At 36.4% G+C, this 16,051-nt stretch overlaps 1 protein-coding gene across 2 annotated transcripts; it reads right to left on the bottom strand.

The window, feature by feature from the left end:
* Nucleotides 1–1,463: 1,463 nt before the first annotated feature.
* LOC122313833 (protein ACCELERATED CELL DEATH 6-like) lies at nucleotides 1,464–15,417 on the bottom strand. Of its 2 annotated transcripts, XM_043129102.1 has the most exons (9): nucleotides 15,341–15,417; nucleotides 14,704–14,772; nucleotides 5,867–6,315; nucleotides 5,249–5,767; nucleotides 4,967–5,116; nucleotides 4,500–4,607; nucleotides 3,915–3,962; nucleotides 3,374–3,801; nucleotides 1,464–2,223 (listed from the first exon to the last, which is right to left on the bottom strand). In XM_043129102.1, the coding sequence occupies exons 3-9, from the start codon at nucleotides 6,306–6,308 to the stop codon at nucleotides 1,615–1,617; spliced, it is 2,304 nt and encodes a 767-aa protein (XP_042985036.1). In that variant the 5' UTR covers nucleotides 6,309–6,315; nucleotides 14,704–14,772; nucleotides 15,341–15,417; the 3' UTR covers nucleotides 1,464–1,614. The 2 variants fall into 2 exon arrangements, with proteins under 2 accessions (XP_042985036.1, XP_042985044.1); XM_043129110.1 differs by lacking the exon at nucleotides 4,500–4,607.
* Between the last annotated feature and the right edge of the window lie 634 nt (nucleotides 15,418–16,051).

A 16,051-nucleotide genomic window follows, 5' to 3' on the forward strand; every position in this document is an offset into this window, starting at 1 on the left:
ATTCTCCTTCCTAAACAACCATAGCTTCCCACCCATTTCCACATTCAAGCAGTACAACAGTAGATTCAAGAAAGATGCTAACCTCGGCATTCGAAAAAGAATTTTTCCTCCGGACCAAACCTCTCAACCTTTTACTTGTCTTTCCCAACCCTCTCACATTCTACACTAAAATTGTATCAATCATAAATTGAGTTTGGACATACAGGTGGACACCCTCATAGACTGCCTAGTTCCCAGTATAGATTTATTTTTGGATTTTTTTGAGTTCACTTGCACCTCAGTGTCCGAGTCATACAACTTGTTACCAGTAAACGACTTCAAAGGCCCCTCATGCTCCTGTTCAGAACAATAATCCACCGCTATCCTAGAGGGCTCGATTGCCGGTCTCACATGCATTGAACATTCCAACTCTAGAATTCATTTACCAACTCCAAGTTCTCCACCTCATGAGCATTAGTACTTAGTAAGACGTCAACTGGTTCCATCCGCACCACCGCTGCCTACAAATCACACTCATTCATGGCCTAAATAGGGTCCCCCCTACATGCATGACATATTTTCACACTCACCGTATCGGCACTAATTGAAACCTCCCTTCTGTTGACCTTCCCTAACTCAGGAACTGATATTACTTAAGCACTATCCCGAGCAATAACCATCGTATTATTTTCCACCAACACATCGCCCACACGCTCACCAACACTATAAGCCTGACCAGCATTACCCTCAATATCCTCACAAACCTCCCCCTCCTTGACCTCCTTCTCAATCAACCGACTCTCATTTAACAAAGCATCCTTCAATATTAACCCGGTTTCCATGACAGTAGCCATAGAAGACCCTGTGCCATTCAGATCCTGCACTGCACCCATCTGCTCCCCTGCCTCCACTTGAACCCCTCCATCATTTTTCACAGTATCCACCTCCTCCTTTTCATTCTTACCTTTCCAAGCCAAGTTTGGAACTCTCTTCTCCTTCTTCGTGTCCTCTGTTTTTTTCATTCCCATCCTACACACCACCGCCGTGTGGCCTTGCCGGTAACACTTAGTACAATAAAAACCATGCTTCTCATATTTCACCCTCTGCCATATCTTCCTTGTCGTTGAAAGAACGATTGGAAAACCCTGCACCGACTCCTGCGATAGATCAACTTCAACGCACAGATAAAAGATAAAAATTTTCAAGTATGATGGAATACATCATAAAGGAGGGCTACAAATTTAAAGTTTGTCATAGCACCGGGGGCGGTTCAATATAAATTGAGGTCTTAGATAAAAATTTAAAATGAGGCATTTGATCTATTGTTATAATATAATGATATGCATCATGTTAAATATAATATATTTAAAAATGATTTAAAATCAATATTTATGACTCTATAGGATGCAAAAATATAATCAAATGTTCTATAACATGCTTGTGAGATGTGTAGTTGATCAAGATAAGATTTAATACATTAGGCATTGTAGAAAATGTTATGAGAATTTTCAATAGCATTCCAATTGTTATGAAAAACTTCAATAACATTCTACAAGTACATTATGCATTTGGTAATTATACACAATATTAATGCTTCAATTGTTGATTGAATGTCTTTAGGTCATTTGGATAAAGTTACAACCACCGTTTCATTTTCCTATCAAAGATGCCGGGTCCATAAGTTGAAATATACATGTCTACAAGTAGGGGGAATTGCATCAACACGAAGAGGGTGACAGGAATACTAGCCAAAGATATGATAGGAACAACCATCCATGATTCTTCATGTAGCATAAGTAAAAGACCTGCAGAAAAGGCTATCATCATGGTTGCAATGGAGAAGAAAAGAGTTGAAAGGCCTATTATCATCTTTGTGGGCAAGGATTTAAAGAAGTCTTCTTCTGCATAACGTGATGTGAGGATTCCCAAGAACATCAATACAGAAGATGCAGAGGAAAATAGTGATAAAGAATCAGATATTATAAAGAGCCTAAACAATTTTTTATTGAAGAATATTGGCAAGCCTGTGTCTTGATTGTTGCCTCCTGGAACGGTAAAGGCTACAGCAAACATGATAGTAAGAATCAGAGCGGCTACCACTGTGCAAGAAGTTGCTGTATCCTTCATCCATTTCTCACCCTCTTTCATCAAGTCCTTGTGGTTTTCTGTAAACAACTCTCGTGGAGTCATAGTTTTTTTGTTTACAACTTCCTTGACCTTTGGATGGACAATACTCTCAACCTCCTACATATGTAACACAAATTAAAGATGGTTTACCAAAATCTATATTGAAGTACATATCAATCAATGACAATAACCAAGGAGTTTATCATGTAATTAATAAAGGAAAATCAAATAAAACCTTAATTAATAGCTTCATTGCCAAAGCTTTATTGGCTAGATTCAAATAAATCATGACTTTCTATGAAACATATAGTGGAGGGTATATTCATGTATGTGAATGAAATAGGAAAAAATAAAGAAAATTAGTAATGATTTCCCTACAAGTTTTTTTTATTAAGCCTTTTTTAAATTGAAGAAAGCTATGTAAAATATGATATTAAAATAAAGAGTTTTTTTTTTTAATTAAATGATAATATCATATGGCTTAATTTAAAATAGGTTATAAAATAGTTATAAAATATCTTACTCTAATTGAATATATAGGACCTGAACTTCACTCCATTCAAGTACGTTTTTAATAATTGATTGGTACTTTTGGTTTTCCCACAACAAATTAAACTAAAAGCTAGAACCATAACCCAAACTGATCAAACCCATTGCAAAACCCGAGAAAATGAAAACCCAAAACAAAAAACACCTAATCCTACTTACCCAAAAAACACCTAATCCTACTTACCAAAAATATTAACATTATATCCTTAGCTAATAAATATATATATATATATATATATATATAATACATATTCCCAGCTAATAACTAGGTCACTAACCTATTTCTTAGTTATAACATATTTGCATAGTGCTAAGAGATATATTTCAAGAATAATATTGTTGTACCCATGCCCCAAAATCAATACAATCTAATAAAGATTTGATCCTTGATTTAATTGCAGTACTCAAATTCCAAATACCAAGAATAGTAGTCTAGCTCTAAATGTATCATCTTTCATGTTTATTTTATTTATTTTATTTTTTTGAATTTGTTTTTATTTTATTCTTCCTAAAATAATTTATTTTTTCTACTCATGATCCATATACTATATATTTGGTAAGAGAAAAAAAAAAAATTATATGTGGTGTGTGGTGTACGTAAGTATGTCTTCCTCACCACATTTGTGTAGTTGTGCTAAAATAGCCACGGCTTGCAGTAATGAAGAAGAGTATATCAGATATATATATATATATATATATAGAAAGTGAGAAAGATGACCTTAAACCATTGTAATTCTCTTTGCATTTGTAAAGCTGCACCTGGTATGCGATTAAGCATAATGGAAACTGGTGACATCCCTGCCATATGTAATATATTGTTGTAGGAGTCATCTCTTTGATATACAATTCTGTTCTTCACATCTAGTCCATATATAAGACTAAAGATTTCAGCTTGGCGGTATAGGACAGCATACGAGAATATATTTCTTGAATTGCCATCGACGCTCCACAGAAGATCTGGATTCGCTTTCACTACATCGTGAACAAACTCAAAAACCCCTTCCTTGATTGAACGGAAAATGGCTTGATAAACTTTACCTTTAGACCTTCCCTCTTGATCTGAAACTAAGATTTCTTTGCACATATGATCCAGAAGTTGACGGGATTGCTCATGGACCAACTTCATTTCATATAAATGCTCGATATCTTTGTCAACAATCGATCACAATTGACAATTTAATCAAATGAATCAATACAAAGAAAAAAGGGATAAAAAGGTTCAAGAAATTAGATAAATTTGGCCAATGAAGCTTACGTACCCAAGAGTTTAATGAGTTTTGAAAATGGTCGGCGCAAGATGGCTTGAACTACAAAGTAGAAACGAAATTTAATCATATATGTACATGTATTAGAAGATTAATGCAGATTTCCGAAGCCATGAAAGGAAGCTTGCAACATCAAAATGCAAAAAACAAGTGCAACTCAGAGGAGTGGAATTAGCTGGGTGAGGGGCACCACCCGGGACCGGCACATCCGTCCGTAATGGCGAAAGTTTTGGCGACAACTAGGGTGTAATGAGTAATCAAGTTAGGTGGGTAGACAATGCATGAGTAATTCATTCTTCCAATTTCCATGCACGATAAATATTTTTAGCGCCGTACCAAACATAAATTTTTTAAATATTAGCTTAATGAACCATTTTTTGCCTGATTTTATTTCTGTTTGTGATCTACTTAGGAAGAAAATATCAGCATGTCCACATCGCATGCATGTTGCCAGTGCAGAAAGAAAAATAGTTATGCTATGCTAGTAATGAACACCACAAGATCTTGAGAGAAATGAACCTGTACGTGCAAAATATATATGATCCTTATTGCAAGCGAAGACCTAGCTTAACTACGTACCTAATGATTTGTTAGTTTTTACTACATTGCTTTGGCGTTCCTCGTCTTCTTCAATTCTCAACTGAACGTCATTGGTACTTGTACCATTTGCCGATTGAATGTGTATACCTTTCAGATAAAATGTCAATGAATCACAAGATTGGTAATTATCAAAAGCTTAAGCCAAATTATGAATGCATGCAATGCTTGCGTAGTACTACGTCACGTATGAATCTATATACGTATATACATCTTGCAGCATTTAAAAAAGTAGCAAAAATAGAAGAAGCAGGATTTTAGAATTTTAGTGAACTTTAGTACTCGAAATAACGTGATATTCCGCCTTGAATGTAATCCTTGGAAGAATAGTTAAATTCATGATCGATCATAGCTGTGTGCTCGTTATAATACTGGAACAATTTAATAAAATTTCATAAAAGAGAGGAAAAAGAAAAGAGTAACAGAAAGAAGAGTGTGCGTATACTCACAAGAGGAGATCCATCGTTTCCAAAACACGAGACGATGTCCACTTGGGAATGCGTACTTCACAGAAGCCAATGCGTATAGAGGGCTAAAGTTTTCTCTGTCCGGAGCAAGAACCAAACGTGGACAGCGCCGGATTAGATCCAAAGCAATATCTGTACGTTGTGTTGTACCCGTGCGTGTACATAAAGCAATAATTAAAAAAAAAAACACAGAATTAATAATTGTAGTGGAGATGATATATATATATATATAGTTTGACGAAGATCAAGTTGTTACGTACGTACCTAAGGCTCTGGTATATATAGCTTGGGTACAAAGTGTTGAACCGCTCCTGCCCTTTTCTGGAAATAGATCTTCTAGCGGAGTGAGAGAATAAAGATAGCGAGCCATTTTTATATATCCATTTGAAATAGCCATAACAACTGGAAGAAGTTGGCCCACACTTTGGATAGTTTTTCCCATGCTGACCAACTTTTTGTTCTTTCTAAGCATGCACTCCGCCATCTTGTACTGTCCACTATATGTTGTCTCCATTAGAGCTGTGTCACCGAAATTGTCTTGTACTTCCAAGTCATCTTCCGACATTAGATCCACCAACGCTTCCACTATATGGACATGTCCCGCCTCAACAGACACATGAAGAGCGGTCTTGCCCAAAGTGGTAATTTTTGCGCTCTTTGAATTTGGTTGGAGCTTAAAGAATTCTTTTGCAGAGTTCCAATCACCACTTTTCAAAGCATTATGTAGTGGCATATACTCCATATAATAGTCCGCGTTCCAAGTATTAATTATGTTTTTCCTCCCTGTCAAGTTTTCCTTGTTTTCTTATAATGAAACCAAACGTAATAAAATGAGTTGAGTACATATGTGTATAAAGTTAATCATTAGAGAAAGAGAGAGACCTGGATCGTTTGAGGAGCTTCCTGGTTCAACCTTTTGATCAGGTGCAATCGTTGATCGATCCTCGTGAATATTACTAGATGGGATATTTGATGAGTTTCCCAGCTTAGCCACTGGGTTAACTCCTTTCGATGGTGGTTGGGTCATTAATTTGGGCAACGTATCCCAAACAGTTTTGGCGGAACTGATATGATTGATCTGAGATAGTATTTCCACCCCACATGAAATTTGAATTGCATGCAAAGCTGCAGCATTCTTCTTCCTCCAAGCTTTGAATTCCATTACACCATCTTCTGGTTCTGGAGGTTTTGTGGTTGTTTCGAAAATATCCCAAAGATCTTGAGCCAAGAGATAGTTTTTAATGCAAGCACTCCAATTCGCGTAATTGTCATTTCTAAGAACTTCAGGAACAATTGTGCCTGAGAGCATATTTTTCTTCACCATGTTGAATCTGTCGAAATCAATTAAGAATTTTATCTGTAATTATATGAAACTTGAAACATATAGAGATCACATCATGACACGTATTTCATTTTCCTGTTATGGATATAAGTAAGTTAATTTATTTTTCCTCATGGTATTTGAACATAAATCCTAAATCCGAACCTTAACCTTACTTTTAACTTTTTCTTACAAATAAGTCTTCTATATATATATATATATATATATATATATATATAAGAGTAGAAAACAAACCCAAAACTGCCCGACTTGGGGCGATAACTAAAGGATATAGAAGTAGAACATTCCACAAAATTTATGAAATATATTTTCGATGTCTAGTATTATCACTATTAAAAAACCATTATCGGTTTGAAGGAAATTACGTACTGATCTACCTTTCTTAATTCGTAAAGAAATTTTTGTTTTGTGGTTCTAAAAAAAAGAGTAATTTCAAAATATACCAAATGCCAAAAGCGGTATGTGCATTATTCATACATGGGAATTATCAAGGAAATTAATTTATCCTCCGAAGATATTTATTTACATATTTTGTCTCTATCTCTTATCAGTATCATCGATTATTAATTGAAATCAATAGATAAAAATATTAACTAGTCATAATAAAGATAAATATAAGAATTCCGCACAAAATATATATGCATAATATGGGAAAGTAACATAACCCTTGAAGAACTCTTATAGAAACCTAAAATTGTTGGATTAAAGTTCGGTGACTTTTTTCCCGATATCAAGCGAAAAACATAAAAATCAGTTACATTTGGATGTTGAGATGAGTTAAGTTGAGTTATGAATAGTAATATTTTATGGGTCCCAGTCAACTTTTTTAGATTGAGATGAGTTTAACTTTTTAAGTTTATCTCTAACTTTTTAAGTTGAAATATATGAAGTAGATTGAGATGAATTTAACTTTTTTATAGGAAGTTGAAAAAGTAGTGGATTTAATCAATTATTGATTTGGGATAAGTTGAGTTTGGTTCACAACCCTAGTAAAGCTTTCTAAAGCCACATTCATGAATATTCATGAATACTTATTGGGTTGTGGGCTGGACTAGCTAGACATAACATTGGACTGAACAGGGCTAAATTTGAATAGGAAAATAATACTAGGCTCCCTAAGTTTGTCCCTTAATTTGACCGCTCATGTGTTTTATTTTATTTTTTAATGTTTTTTACTTAATGGTTAATAAAGTGATTATAAGTGTATTGGTGATTTTTTTAAATTTTTTAAAAAACTTTTAAATGTATTTTAAAAATGTTTAAAATAAAAAACAAAAAAATAAGTAAAATATAATTTGCACTAGGGGCTCACCAAAATAGCAAACTTAAGTGACATAGTAACACTACCAATTCAAATAGAACAATGTTAGGATGACTACCAAATGTTCCTACTAAATGTGCATATTAGAAATGAGTCTTTTTTATTTTTATTTAATCATTTTTTAAACATCCTTAACAATTAAGAAAAAGATAAAAAAAAATTAAAAATTCACTAATAGTCACTTCCTTAACTATTAAAAAGTATGAGGGGTGTCTATTGGTGACGAGTGGAGGAGTGTCTACTGCCTGGTGTAGTCTCTCGTGTGGGTTCTTGGAGTGAAATTTATGTTTCATTTCATTGTTAGGATGGCTAATAATTTACATGGTTTGTATAAGCGATGGTCTTTAACGGATTAGGAGAATGAAAAAGTGGGTGGTTAAGTTGGATAAATTGGATGATATGATCTGGAGTGGCAGCAAGTGTTTGATTATGTCTCTTCTCATCGATAAACATTATAATTGAGAGGTGTTTAAGATCACATTGAAGAAGGCATGGCATGCAATCCATGGTGTTCGGTTTAGAGATCTCACCTCCACTCTATTCGTAATAGAGTTTGAAGATTCTCGTGACAAAGAAAGGGTGGTTCGTGCAGGCCCTTGGCCTTTTGACAAACACTTGGTGCTGATGATGGAAGTTGATGGTAGCCTACAAGTCCATCAACTTCAAATTTTTGAGGCACAGTTCTGGATCTGCCGTAATGATCTTCCTCTAAGAGCTAGAAATGAGTACATTGGTAATCTGGTCGGTGGAAAAATTAGACGGGTAGAGGAAGTAGATGTGGAAAAGGGTGAGGTGGCTTGGGAAGCATATTTGCGAGTTAGGGGTTAGAGTCACAATTGATATTAGAAAGCCTCTTATGAGAGGGTATGAAATTCTCATTAGGGGAGGGTGATCCAATCTGGGCCCGATTTTCTTATGAGCATTTACCCAACTTCTATTATTGGTGTGGGCTTCTGGGGCACATTGACAAGAAGTGTGGCTCGCGTGAGATGGAGAAGGAAGGAGGGGTATTGTTGTATGGTGATTGGCTACGGGCGTCAAATTTTGGCGACAAATTCAAAACTGGGAGGTTCCAGGATAATCAAGAGTCTCGCAGATTGACTAGAAAGCCGTCGTCAATGTTTCAAACAGGACTAGATAGGGAGGCAAGTGGTGGTTCATTGGTAGATTGCAGTAAGGCAATTCATGTTGGCCATTCTGAAGTCCCAGTTTCAACTGCGATTATGAATTTGGTGAATAGGGCGGAGACAATTTTAGGGGTAGAGGAGTTAAGGGGGGAGACGTGAAGGACATGTTTTGGATTTCTTTGGGAAGCAGTTACAGAAGGGGCCTGAAATCTCTTGGACAGTTGTAGAGGTTATTCAAATGGTTCAAGAGGAAACTGGACATGAAGGAAACATGAAATGGAAACAGAGGCTTTGTGCTGAGTTTTATGACATTGGGCCTATGACTTCAAGTTGGCCTAAGGTGGAGGGGCTCGTATCATGTGGACTTGATGTGCATACAAAGGAGGCAGACCATGAAGAAAATCTAGATAGTGTGTTCCAGTAGAAACCCGATGGGTCTGATGGCTGAAAGTGGAAGCATCTGTCATTTTTGCATGAAATGGCAACTTCTAAATCTGGTTCTTCTCAATGGCTTCAACTTCTTAGAAGTAAAAAGGAGAAGGGGCATTTTGAAACAAAGGGTGTTGCAATAAGACAATCGTAGAGAGGGGTTGTGGCTAGTTTGGAGGTTGATGTCAATCATGAACCTGAAGCTATTAGATCGCCTTGTCGAGATCAATGAAGACCCTAAGTTGGAATTCCCGTGGGCTTGGGAACCCACAAGGCATTCCGACCCTTTGCGATTTAGTAAAGTGGGAAGTTCTGGAGATCTTGTTTTTATAGGAAACAAGATTAACAGCTTGTGAATTTGAGGTATGTAAGTTTCAGCTAGGGTTTTCGAATTGCTTGGCTGTTGATTGTATTGGTTAAAAGGAGGAAAGGATGTTTGCTTATCTGTTTTGAATTATTCCTACTATCATATTGATGTTGCTATTGAGGATGAGCTTGCCAAGGGGTTATGGTTTTTAACTGGGATTTATGGGCACTCAGTTGTTAATGAAAGATTTAAAACCTAGAGATTACTAAGAATTCTTTGTAGGAAGCATGATGAACCATGGGTTGTTTTAGGGAATTTTAATGAGTTATTGTACCATCATGAGAAATGGAGAGGAAATCCAAGGCCTCAATGGAAAATTTATGCATTTTGAGGGATGGTAGATGACTATGCTTTGAAAGATTTGGGGTTTAGAGGGCATAAGTTTACTTGGAGTAATTGTAGGGGGTTCTAATTGTGTTTATGAGAGATTGGATAGACCTTTGGTGAACTTGCACCGGTTGAACATATTTCCTTTCACTTCAGTTACTCATGGATCAATTGCATACTCGGATCATGTCCTAATATGGGTTAATCATGAGGGGGAAGGAAGTTTCACCAAACCAAAAAAATAGTTTAAGTTTGAAGCCATGTGGGTTAGTGATAAGACCCGTGAGGGTGTTATTAAAAGAGTTTGGAGGTGGGTTGATGTAGGTAACAGCATGGGGGATGTAATGGATATGATAAAGGAAGGTGGAAACCCACTACACATGGAATAGAAACTGCTTTGGGAATGTGTAGAAGTAACTATTTTTGGCCAGGAAGCATATCGAAAGGGTACATGATCTTGGTTCTTTTGGGGACAATGTAGAGGAGCTTAATTTGGCCCGAGATGTTAAAAAAATGGCTGGAAATGAATGAATTGATGTGGAAGCATAGGTTTAAAGTGTTGTGGTTAAAGGAAGGGGACCAAAATTCAAGATATTTCTATATGAAGACATCTCAAAGGCGAAAAAACGAATAACTTGGTGAGAATTAAAGATGGTAATGGGCTATGGCAGTTTGGTGAGCAGAGAAATAAGGTTATTCTTGATTATTTTGAGGAACTTTTCACAACTTCAAAGCCGATGGGTTCCACTGATTTTCTATGTTCTATTGCTGACAAAGTGACACCATCTATGAATGAAGACCTAGCTAAACCATACACTGAAGCTGAGCTTAGTGTAGCTTTGTCATAGATGCATCCTATTAAAGCCCTTGATTGATGAATCAATTGGATGTAGGGATATGGACAAGATTAGGTCTCACTTGATTAAGAGTTGTTTTAGCTCTTTTACTTATGTACATAGGGAGGATAATATGACAACTCACAAACTTGTTAAGAATGCATGAAATGTTGAGCATTGTGAGATTCGGGAGGATTTTATTTTAGACTTTGTTTCTCAAACCATATGGTTTGATAAACGTCTATAATCTTTATTATCAATAAAGTTTGATTTTTTATTAAAAAAAGTTAATAGAAAAATTAAAAATAAAAAATATGAATAGACATGTTCAATAGACAATACTATCATTTTCCATTTAAATAATAACAAACCAAAACACAATTAATCCCAACTATAAGCCGGACACATAAAACTCTTCCTCTCTTGAGTCTCTCCTTCTACCTTTCTCCGTCATTCTTTGTCTCTTCCCTGTAATTTCTTCTGTCACCTCCTCGTGTCGTCGTCGTTACCCCACTGGCAAGCGTCTTCCCTCCTCTCTCTTTCCATCCATCACTCTCTCTCTCTCTCTATACGGTTTGGTCTCCATTACTCTATCTCTATCTCTCTCTCTCTCTAATTCCCCCCTCAGTCATGCCGTCGATTGCCCGTTGTCCCTCTTCTTTACCTCCATGTGAAACCCCTTACGAATTCAGACCACCCTTGTACCAAGAGCCACTGCTAACCCACTCTCCATCATCATACCGGTAGTTCCCAAGCCCTCAAGCCTCCCCTTACAACGGCGCACCAACCCTAGAGGAGGATCTGGGAGCACCAGTGTTCATCAAGAGATTTTCTTCATCGCACGAGGTAATTGCCTGTTTGGGTAGAGCTAAAATATGGGTGCCGATGAGATTGGATGATTATGCTTGCGTACTGTTCATATTTTCCTCCTGCGCCTCTGTTGCACAGTTTATGAAATTGGTTTGTTGTTGGTCTCTGGTTTTTGGTGCTGATTTCGTGTGGTAAGTCTCTCCTTGTACCACATGTTGTCCTCTGTGTATTGTTAAAGATGGGTTGTTTTCATTTTGGGTTGGTTGGACATTTTTCAATTCTTGCAACAGTTTTGGCGGTGTTTTTATTTTTATTTTATCTTATTGTTTTAAATATCTTTTGAGATTTGTTGTCTAGGTTGGTTTATGACATAGTATTATTTTGTAAAGAGATAGAGAAATTTTATTTGCGGTCTTTACTTATATGCATGTCTTTTATTAAAAAAATATATATATATTATTTTAAGAGAAATATTTTAATACTTTTAAAAATAAAATTATTTATACTTAATGAAAACTGTAGATAGCATTGTCCACAAAAATAATACTCTGACTGGTTTCCGACTGAGAGTAACGTAGGACTGCAGAGAAATAATACTCTGACTGGTTTCCGACTGAGAGTAACGTAGGACTGCAGAGAAATAATACTCTTGACTGGTTTCCGACTGAGAGTAACGTAGGACTGCAGAGAAATAATACTCTGACTGGTTTCCGACTGAGAGTAACGTAGGACTGCATAGCAACAAAGTGATTATACGAAGAGAAAACGTTATGACCGGTTGGACTTATAAACCACAAATAACAGCTCTCCAATAGTTGGTTGCCACGTAGGCTTCACAACTTAGTGATGGTGTGACCGCCTTCACCCGATTCCACTCCCATCTACTTCGCCCCTCTCGCACGAAAGCTCTTCGGTCACTTACAGTCCCGCTTCCTCTCGGCCATCTCCATGGACCCGATTCCTCTTGCGACAGTGGCAGGGAAAACGACAGCCCCCTCTCGCGACAGAATCTTGGTTGTCTCGTGGTTGAGTTGCTTTACAGAAAAAGAGAAAATAAAAGATCCAGACATGGAAGAGGGAAGGAAAGCTTGCTGTTATAATTCGGTTTGCAGTTTCTTTTTGCTGTTTTCTTCAACCTCTTTTGAACTACCATCAACCAACCTTCTACGGAAGATAAAAATGAGGATGGAAAAGGCTCAAGACATCATAGAAGCGGAAAGGCAAAAAACTGGATAGATCCAAGAGGGTTACAAAATTTTCTGCTGCCATAGCTGCTGTTGCAGAAATTCTGCTGCACAGCAGCTTGTGGTGGATGTTTGATGCCTATATTCATTGATCTGATGGTTGAGGATGCTGAGAATGGTGTTGTTGTGAAGGGGCTTAAGCAGAGGAGTTGAGGAGAGGGAGTTGAAGTTGCTGTCAGGTGGAAGGAAAATCTGAAATTCCTTAAGTTGAGGCCTTCAACGAGAAAATTTAGATGCCATCTCCTAAAGCACAGCATTTCTAAATTCGAACCAGAAAAATTAGAGAAAATTAGCAACGAGTGCCTTACATTATCACCTTCCCAGGTTTCGTCCACGAGATTTGCCATGAGAGAATCGCACGATTTTCCGACGGAAGAATTCCAAGTCTCGCAGCGAGTACTGATTGTGAGAAATGGATTTCCGTGGAAACCTGTCGGCATCAGACTGGGAGGTGGCGGTGGAACGAGAACAACTATTGAGCGGTGAAGCAAAGAGATGGAAGAGATAAGCTTCGAATCGCGATGGTGAGGGCTGCTTCGATGAAAGCGATGGTGAGTTTGGAATCGAATTGAGACGGAAGGGAGGGGCTCTAGTGACCTTAGTTTGTGATTTGCTGTGGGGGCATCTATTCTTTATTTAGTGTGATATCTGACGTGGCAAGTCATAATAGGAGGGTACTTTTCTGATAAAAACAGCTAGACCACTCAAAGCGGATTTGTTATTAAAAAATAATTATATAAATTGACATAGTTTTAAGTAGGGTAAGTTTGATAAGTAAAATGAAAATTTTGAGTTGAGATGAAAGTTTAAAATATTATTTTTTAGTATTATTATTATTTTGAGATTTGAAAAAGTTAAGTTGGAATTTGAAAAAGTTAAGTTGTTTATTATATTTTGTGTGGAAATTTAGAAAAGTTGTAATGATGTGATAAGAATTTTGATTTGAGATGTTTTTACCAAACCTGCAGTTAGTCTGTTAGATCTACTTTACAATAAAAGTAACTTTACAATCTGACGAAGTACATCATGCCACATCAATTTATGCCATTATTTTTGTGTAATGTATTTATAGCTAGGGTATTTTTCTTTCATAAATGTAGTTTGGGAATCAAGTGTTGGCTGGTTGTGGTTTGCCCTCGTGAGAAAGCTCGGGATATAATTAAGGAGTTGAGCCTCTGTTCCTCTCTGTGGATGAGTGAGTTTTCCTTCATTATTTTGTTGTTTTATGACATGTAAAGAGAGATGCGGTTATGTTGATTAATATTTGAAATTGTTTTTTGAGTTTCATCTTTAAGGTACTTGTGACTATCACTTCTCTGTTGTCAGCATGACCTTTTTTTTTTTTTTTGAAAAAGTTCTTATGCAACCAATTTGGTTTGCAGTTGAACAACTAGTATTTCTCTAGCTAATATATTTCTTTCTAGATTTCATGCATGTATTATGGGCTATAGTGATGCTGTGGCATGTTGTTTTATCACTGGCGATACGTTCCAATATGGCATCTGATTATTTTTATTCAAGTTTACAATCATGGTAGCTCTGTGATCTGGTTTTGGTATGAATACGGCTGTTGAATGATATCTCAGCTTGACAGATTTTGAATGTGCAGGCAGAAGGTGACATTTTATTCAAAATTTGTTATATCAACGTGAATGCTCTAAGAGGGAAAATAAAAAGTACAGAGCAGCATGTAAGTAATGAAAAAAAAGAAAAGAAAGGAACAATGGTGGGATGGATGAGGGGTGCTGGTGAGGCGATGGAAGTATATTCATTAATTATTATGTTATCGCATCAGTACCTTCTTGCACCATCTATGCCTTCCAGCAAGACCAAATTAATAATCATCATGCACGTGAAAAATAGTTACAGTTAAAGTACTTTAGCATGCGATAAAAGAAGTAAAAGTAAACACTAACCTTCCCCCAGCTTCACTTGCCGATCGAATGATGCCGACTGCGCCGGCGTTGAGTACTCAAACTTGAAGCCTGTGTGTGATACAACGTCCAAAATAACCAGTAAAAATCCCAAACTATATATTTACAAACCCCACAAACTGAATATATAATTCTTCTATTGCTAGCAACAAAACTTGGAAAGCCGTTTACTTTTGTAGATAAGTGGTTAAGGTGCTTTTAAATTTAGTGAAGATCAAGCAATTTTTTGCATATTCTCACCACGCTACAACATTTAAGGCTTTTTCTGGCATTAAAATCGGTGATATCTTGAGTGAAGATCGACAATCTTAGAGAATACCAACATTTTGTGCAACTGATTAAACAGATGATTGATACGAGCAAGATTGACAATTATTTAATTATTTTTTGGGGTCTGGTGGATGAGACTCCTTGTTATTTGACGAGGGGGCGAGAAGTTAGTTTTTGATGTTCTTGAGTCGGGATCTTGGACTTACTTCTAATGCACCAGATATTTTTGGGTTGTAAATGCACGAAATTAAGATTTACAAAATATATTTCAAGTGAAATTTACAAAACTGAAAGTTAAAAGTTTACATAAATTTATCAAACAATATATATCATAATTAAAAAAAATTACCTGTAATGACAGAATGAGTCTAGCTATACGCTATAAGCAAGCAAAAAGAAGATTATTGTGCTGAAATGAAATGAAACTCCAAGTCTCCATCCTTTTATAACTGCCAAAAAGAATGAAAAGAAGTCTCTTGGAGCGGGAGGGTCCTTTGCTTCTATGAAGAGTAAGGTGAAAGTCCTTTCCTAAGGCAAAGAATTTCTATATCTAAGACAATAGTCTTTAGAGGTGAGAGTATGGAAGAAGAATTATCCAAGCTATGGGGGGGCTTCAGACTCAAGGAACAATAGAAATGAACAGGGGATATTTTTAAAGAAGTGGGGATGAACATTTTCCTTACGGAAGTCCAGAAGGAAATAGATGAGGAAAGAGTGATGCAGGAAAGTTCATGGACTTTACATTAGGTTCATTCTGGGTTGAATTACATGTTGACTTTTGTGTCTTTTTTTTTAGTCCCACACCGGTAGAAAATAAGGATGAGCAAAATATTTAGGTTATAAATAAGAAGTTTAGCCTCTTAGTTTAAGTGTACCAGTTGAAAACTTCTCTAATAACTTTTGATTTTAGTTAAATTCCTCTATTAGCCTTTTGTAAAAGGGGAAGAGGTGTAAAGTTAAAGTTTTACTAGTGGGGTAGCTTTGAGGGTGTGGTGAGGAGAAAAATTGTGTGAGAAAAATTGTGTGATTGTAACAATTTTTCACATAGTAAATTTTCTTC

This window comes from Carya illinoinensis, chromosome 1, assembly GCF_018687715.1.
Source record: "Carya illinoinensis cultivar Pawnee chromosome 1, C.illinoinensisPawnee_v1, whole genome shotgun sequence".
NCBI classification, from domain to species: Eukaryota; Viridiplantae; Streptophyta; class Magnoliopsida; order Fagales; family Juglandaceae; genus Carya; species Carya illinoinensis.

Excerpts from the sequence above, each read along its gene's own strand:
- LOC122313833 (XM_043129102.1), bottom strand. The coding sequence starts at position 6,308 with ATGGTGAAGAAAAATATGCTCTCAGGCACAATTGTTCCTGAAGTTCTT. Across the intron at positions 5,117-5,248 it reads TATATATACCAGAGCCTTAG|ATATTGCTTTGGATCTAATC; the intron begins GTACGTACGTAA and ends CACAACGTACAG. Across the intron at positions 2,224-3,373 it reads GAGAATTACAATGGTTTAAG|GAGGTTGAGAGTATTGTCCA; the intron begins GTCATCTTTCTC and ends TTACATATGTAG.